The sequence below is a fragment of the Haliaeetus leucocephalus genome, unplaced genomic scaffold, assembly GCF_000737465.1.
Source record: "Haliaeetus leucocephalus isolate CR32 unplaced genomic scaffold, Haliaeetus_leucocephalus-4.0 Scaffold830, whole genome shotgun sequence".
NCBI lineage: Eukaryota > Metazoa > Chordata > Aves > Accipitriformes > Accipitridae > Haliaeetus > Haliaeetus leucocephalus.
In genome coordinates this window covers 3743538-3750840 of record NW_010973266.1, presented here as the reverse complement: position 1 = coordinate 3750840, position 7303 = coordinate 3743538, and the positions used below count along the sequence as shown (strand labels likewise).

The following is a 7303-nucleotide window of genomic DNA, read 5'->3' as shown; positions in this document are numbered from 1 at the left end:
CCCCCCCCCCCCCCCCCCCCCCCCCCCAAATTACAGATCCTTTTCTGCCTGTAGTATTTTTCATCTGAATATGTATAAATATATTTGCATATCTGCTAATTGGAAGGATTCCAGATTATATGACTCTTATATACATTGCACCTACTTGTCTGTTTTGCTATGAAAAAAAAATCAGCTTGTAGTGTGCCAGCAACTACCTTGTATTGGTTTAAAGTAATGGAATTTTTACAGGATATTCAGGTTTGCTTGCCCATGTTTCAGATAGGGAATTATGATTTTTTTCCAAACAGCTAGAAAACTCTAGCTTTAGCCATGTCTAACATAAGATAGTAACTCCATTAGATAATATGTACAGGTAATCATACACTCTTAACTGTGAGACTACATTCCACATCACTGGATACACACGCTTCAGCATCTTGTTTTAGAAAAGTGTTAATAGTTAATAAATTTGACATATACTTTTCTGCTTAGTAATCTACTTAGTTCACAGCTTGTTTAAACATATTTTTTCCCAGCTTGCGTGCTCTCTCTCTCTCTCTGAACTGAAGGCAGTAAAAGGTATTATATTAGCGATGCCCCATTGCCTCTGGGCTTCTACTGCTCCGCTGCAGAAGCCAAGGATGTCCTCTCACACCTCATCCATGATGGATGGTTGGACTTTGCCTTCCTCCAGCAACAGCAGATGTGATACCGGGCAGCATATCAGCGGATGCTTGTACTGTTTGTCAGCTCAGGAATACGCTAACAACCAGGTATGGGGCTCCTTGAAGGGTACAAGCCAGTTTGTAAGACCATCCAGGCATTTTAATCTAAAAACTCCACTGTGCTGGGACTGGGGACACCCAGCAGTGTCCTTATTATCGTTCTTCTGCTGTCTCCCTCCATACGGGAACACGTGTGTGTGTTGTTTCTGTAGGGGTGAAGAGGCACTCACCTGTACGTTCAGCAGGTTCTCAGCATCACCCAAAAAGCTTTCTAGCTTTGGTGTGCTTGCATCCGAGAACAGATGGTCTGTGGACAGTCCTGGGCTCGGTGTTGGTGGGTTGGCTGCTTGCAATTACGGGGGTAGGATTGGGTACCCCGTATGGGTATTTCTATACTTGTAAGACTGCATAGGTGTGTCACGTTTATTTTAAACCTAAAAGTTACTTTAAAGCTGTAAGTTTATACACGTGCTAAGTCTTAGCTAAGCTGGTGCCATTAAATTCTGATGCAGATAATACCAACTTTTTAGTTAGTCATTTAGTCATTCTTTTACTACTTACAGTTTCATCTTATGATTTTCAGCTGTTATCAGAAACATTTTGATACAGCATGATGACTTGCCATTCTAAAAATGGGAGTATTCAAACAAGCAAACTGAGATCATGTGTCAAAGTGAAATGTCGTGTCCCCCCCCATTTTAGGTTTAAAGCTACTGTTGACAGGAAGAAATTAATGTTTTAAATACAAAGTATGTAAAATACATAAAAAGCATCATTTTGCTTTCAACTGCATTGCTGAGCCTAGAATAAGTTAGCATCCTACTGTTGTAGCGATTCCCCATATATAAAGCACTGTTGCTGCTATTAGAGTTTCTTTAAGAATTTAAATGCTTTTGTGAAGCCTTTACTTTGCTATTCAGCAACAAACTAAACTATGGTTTATTTTGATTTATTCAGCTTATCAATAAACATGAGTGCTATGTTGCTACAATGTACAATAACTGGGAAAATTAAATACAGTTACACTTACTGAAATGCGATCCAAGTTTCTATCAATGCTTTTATTTTTGCTTAAAGAAACAAAAACTACAAGCAATGAGGAAACTAACCTATATAAGGTAATAGTTCCTTCTCCCTCTATTTCAACTGATATTTGAAAATTGTTTTTATTACAGCATAGGTGAAACAACTGTATTCAGCAGTGCTTCTGAGAAGGTACAGAAGAGATCAGATGTAATGCTACCACATAGTAAAAAGAAAGAGATGAATTTTTTCCCATGTCTTAGGATAACCAAAGTCTATGTATTAAAATACGCATTTTGATTTGAAAATTAAGAAATCCAGAACAATATTTTAGAAGTTAAATACAAAACAGTAGTAAATATGCAAAATACAGTTGATAAGCAGAGCAATGAGGCAAAAGAAATAAGTATAATACTTGATTCTTAAAATGTAATTCTTTGTAATGCTTGGCTTCCCCCCACCCCCTGCATGTAATGTATTGTCAGTCTAAACAGGACAGCTATGCAACATAGTGAGATGGTACTACCTTACACAGTACAGCTGAATTTAATTACCAAAGCATCAAAAAGGTAATGACACTGGGAGGCCTGATATCTGCATTAATATGTACTAACCATATTCTGTTTGAGGAAAATGAGGTTAAAAAAAATACAGTTTTATGATATACAGTACTTCTTCAGTAAGAGAACTTGTCCGAAGTGAACACATCCTCTTTCAGCACAGATTTCTCGACAATTTCAAACAGTAACGTGAAAACTGAAATTACAGTACACCTGCTAACACTGAGGGATCCTTTGGTTAAATATATTGTTACGCATCTGTATGCAGATATCGGGCATTTCACCATGTTCCAGAAGAGATTTTTTTTTTTTTTTTACCCTGACATCTTTATTCATCAGTTTGTTATGAACCTTTGAGATTGAGTTGTTTATACATTTGATTTATCCATGAGTATCAGCACTCCTTAAGAACAGATCAAAACTAAAAACTCTACGTAGGACCAATAGAGCAGAATTATTCAAGTTCAATGAAATATTACAAAAAAGGCTTCCTTTTTAGGAAAACTCAGCTATGGTAAAAATATCTACTACAGTGCACTGCACTGTAATAAATATTCAACATAAATTAATAATTTACAAGTACCTGAGCAAGTATACAGAGCACCATAGCACAGCACAGCACCAAAGGCAGTAGCTCAGAATTCTTAAAAATAATGCTGTTTTAAACATTAAAAATCTTAAGTATTGTCATAAAAATGAACTCCAGCTTGGAGTTTAAAGATAGTGCAAACTTCTGTCTTCACTTTTTAAAATAAAGGTGTCAGATTTTCTGGTCATTTCATATCAGCAGTGTTGCTGGACCTGGATACCTGTGGTGGATGCTTAGGAGCAGGTCTGTTGGAAAGAAAGAAAATAAATAGCAAATTGTTATTTAAACTTTTGTTAGTTCTCACTGCCAGCATCATGCCTGAGGCATGAAGATGAATGGTAAAACCTCTTCGAGTTACCCAGGTTAATGTCAGACACGTAACATCGGACTCTCACACTGGGAGGAGATCAGACATGTTACTATATACACAAATCTCATCAAGAAGCATAAATGGTACCAGCAGACTCCTCTTTTTTTTTTTTCTTTTCCAGTTCACGTTTTAATTGCTGCCTGGCCAGTGGGATAAGCTAGCTCAATGTTTCAGGTGTTGTTCTTTAAATTCTTTATTCCTTTGTGTGCTCATCAATTTTGCACCTGTTCAGAAATGCTACTTAATGCTGTGGAATAGCAGTTGGTTTCAAAAAGTTGTACTAGTCAGCTTGAAATATCATTACTTTCAGAATATCTTACTAGAATAGACAGTCAGGAGCTTAAACAAAGTTCACCCTTGCAGTCTTTTTGCTAGAAGTATTAGGAAACTAACTTGAATCTATTTTTAGTTTTCTGAGCAATTAAGTGCCTCACTAGTAGAGTTCTTGTAGCTTAAAATACTACTTTTATCTTCCTTGGAGCTCACTTTTTATTCATAGGAAAGTGAAGAATATTAGGTAAGAAAATACTATTGACTATGCCCATTAACATTAGGCATAGTTATTTCACTTCCAGATAATTTTTCTTCAACGTCCTTTTTTTTTTTTTTACGTGTACAATTTGTGTGCTTTCTGAATGTTTTGGGTATTATTTTCAGATGATATAAATTGATGTTCCATTGTGAAATGTGCGAACGGAAAATTCCTTTTATTGGTGGTTGTTCTTAACAGCATTCAGTTCTCAGCCTAATTCTGTAGGTGGTCCGAGTAGGAAATTTTTTTGTGCGAGAGCTTTGTTTCTCTTGAAATTGGTCCTTATTAACTCCTTTCTTTTGCAAGGAATTGTATTTAGTGGGCAGGTTTTGTAAATATACAATCAGGTGCTTGCAGTCAAACTGTCATATGCAGCATAAATTCTCCTAATTCTGTGGAAATCAGTGCAATTGTGCTGGTATACTCCCAGTGAGAATCAGTCTGATACTGGGTGCTTTTCTATAAGCAAATAGAAAAAATGGTTGTCGCATAGCTCTCAGCAATAGTTACAGCAGAACAGAGTATCTGCTCGAAGACATTTTAGACCTGTCATTGAAGGAAGTACTATATATCAAGCCATTTTGATCCGAACTAACCTTACGGGAGTAACGGGAGGCAGAGCTTTTGTGTGTCCAGGCACCGCTGTGCAGGCGCTGTTATAGCGTGCTTTGGTCAGGGGGTCTGCTGGCAGAGGCTTCCGAGGAGGGTTTGGTTTGTGGCTTTCCTATTATAAAACACAAAGTCGTATTAGTCATTGGCATAACGTACTTAACGTAGCAACAGCTGAGACAAATTGAAGATAAGTTCGGAGTAGTTGTCACCAGATATATTTAAGTAGTAAGCCATAACTTATTTTTAAGAAACAGGCACTTATATTTAAAAAGAAAGGTTTAATACTGTATTTTAATGATTTTGTTTCTTTTGATTCTTTACTCTAGAAACACTGGGTGCATCTATACTGGAGTTAATGATTAATTGGTGGTAAATGAAAACAACATAGATTGAATACATAACATTGTAAAAGCAGTTATATAGAAAGCTGGAAATACTAGAAATGACTTTAAAATGCAAATTCAGATGACCACAAAAACAAACTGCTCAAGTCCAGTTTGAATTGGTCGCATCTGTGGAATTTTTCTGAGAGATGCTGCTATGCTTTCATTCTGTGGAATTAAATGTTTCATTAATAAAGAACAGAAGTCATCTGCTGTCAGGCATGAGCTAATGTCTCTTCTGTGTGGTCCTTGAAACACTGCAAACATGGTAACATGTCTATTTGTGGTCTTCATTATGAAGAACTGGGATAGATTAAGCGACTTGCTCAGGGCACAAAACTCTCCAGTATATCCAAAAACTCACTTCGGGTCCTTCTACTACTTGAACTGCATAGTTGTGCTTTTTCTAAGTAATTTTACTCTTTATTATTAGCTTGCTATAACTGTCATTAGTAAAGTTGACCAAAAAGAAACAAGAAGAGCTTAGAAGAATAATCTAGTTACAGATCCCCTGAAAGATGTAATCAAAACAAGCAATCATAGGCATGAATTGCACATGAATAAAATACAACTTTTCATTGTTCATTTTGAGCATCCCTTTGTTTTCTTACTTTTCATGGCAAATGTTTGCTCTTTCAAGAAGGAAATGCAGGTTGACTATCAGTAGGCATTTTGATAAAGGAGAAAATATGGGAGCTAAGTAAACCTTATATATAGTCATTTCAAATTTACAACAAACTACAGTTTAAAGCTGTATATAACGTCTCTCTTCTTTTTCACTCTCGGCATAACGTGTACTAGTTCTTGAGTGAATTGCAAATAGCAACAGGAAAAAAAAATTCTTATTTTAACTTATTGTTATAGCCAAATTGCATATCCAGTATAAAAATTAGTCTCAACTGTCATCCAGAAGAACTTCCTCTATAAACCAAGATAAACTTATCTCACTATAAGAAGTTTGTCTGTGAGCTCTGTCTTTGGGGGTAAAAATAATTGCAAATATTCTTGAAATAGGCCTGGAAAATGATGAAATAAACAGCATGTTTGTAAATACTCTATGTAGCTTTATCTCAGGGCTATCCTGCTGAAAGTCACAGAGTTTAATTAAACACTAGCAAAGGAAGTTCTTCAAAACACAATCATTTCTCATGATACAGAAGTAGAACCTTAAAACTGTTAAGAGAAAAAAATCTTACAATCAGGATTTCTTAACCAAAGTTTACTTTGTGCACTAAATTTCTTGCACAATGAAATCTTGCTGTGTTTGTGTGTTTTGAAGTGAAATATACCAGTTTGGAACAAGTTAGATCACAGCAGAAACTGATACTTTTAAAATAACTTAATCATCCCTACAGTAAAATAGAAATTTAAGTTGCTTCTGTAATAATTTTGTTGAAAGTAATAATGTTTATTCCATGAGAGAGTATATGCATCATCGCCTCAAGTGTGACAGCATTTTAAAAAAAAAGTTGTAACAAACACACAAACATCAGCATTATAAAGACAGCAAACAAGGAATGGATCTTTGAACACCATAAAGGCTTAATTCCCTTGACTGCCTTCATGGAAGTGGCCTTTTCCCTCAAGTACTTTTACATGATTAATCACATGAATTAGTCTGATCACGTGAGTATTTAGCTGTTTGCTTGATCAGCCCCTAATTGTTATTGCATGATTTGTATTTACTCTTCAATTGGCAGAACGCTTAGGTACCATCATTGGGAAGAGGAATGGATCCAGGCTCAGCAGTCCAGAGAAACAAAGGTCTCAAGAGCTGAAGATCTGGTAAGGATGAATGAACAAAAAAAGAGGACAAATGCCCTTGTTTGTTTGTTTGTGTTAATTAACTGTGCCCTATGTCTAATCACCACCTGCAACACTGCAAAGTAGGGAAAAATTGACTTTCTGAGAAGCTCAGAGCAGCTAAGTACTGATGGGACCCTATCAGTTGCTTTTTTTCCCCCTCTTTTTGCAAGGGAAGCTGGCTGAAATGGCTAATCCAGATGTGGTGATCTAGAACAGCTCTTCAGCTGTGGAATGAGCATCTTCTCATGGCTGAGCATTAAGATAATCTTTGATGTCTAAGAAAGGGTAAAAGAAGGAGGAAAAAAAATAAGGGGGAAGGGAATTCAGATAAAAATGGGGATGGAGAATGTGTAATGGCTGAGATGAAGCAAAATGGAGGAGCACTTCATAGAAAGGAGATGCCAGCACTGGAAAATGCCACCAGGAAAACGCACATCCTTAGAAGGAGAAGAAAAAATATTTGAAGAAATAAATCACATCCCCGAAACTGATTACAGGATGGTCTTCCTTAATCTATGTAGATGGGAACTTACTTTGTGTTAGCCCTCTGTGTCTAAAGCCAGTCTGAGGTGTCATAGGAGAGGAATTCACAGGAATAACTGTAGCAGAATGAGTGGATGGTGAGCCCAGCTCAGTTTTACTAGGGGAAAAGTGAAAATACAAAGCTATATTTCCTGTAATAAGGATGACCTGTAAAAGATGAGATATATTTTGGTAATAA

General features: G+C 36.4%; 1 protein-coding gene across 2 annotated transcripts in view; it reads right to left on the bottom strand.

Moving 5' to 3' along the window:
• Nucleotides 1-1749: 1749 nt before the first annotated feature.
• ADAM12 (ADAM metallopeptidase domain 12) overlaps nt 1750-7303 on the bottom strand; it is a 185293-nt gene continuing 179739 nt past the window's right edge. For both annotated transcript variants that reach the window (XM_010581959.1, XM_010581960.1), the window contains 2 exons: nt 4378-4505; nt 1750-3124 (listed from right to left, as the gene is read on the bottom strand). In XM_010581959.1, coding sequence (XP_010580261.1) covers nt 3064-3124; nt 4378-4505 — 189 coding nt within the window. In that variant the 3' untranslated portion in view covers nt 1750-3063. The remainder of the gene's footprint in view (nt 3125-4377; nt 4506-7303) is intronic.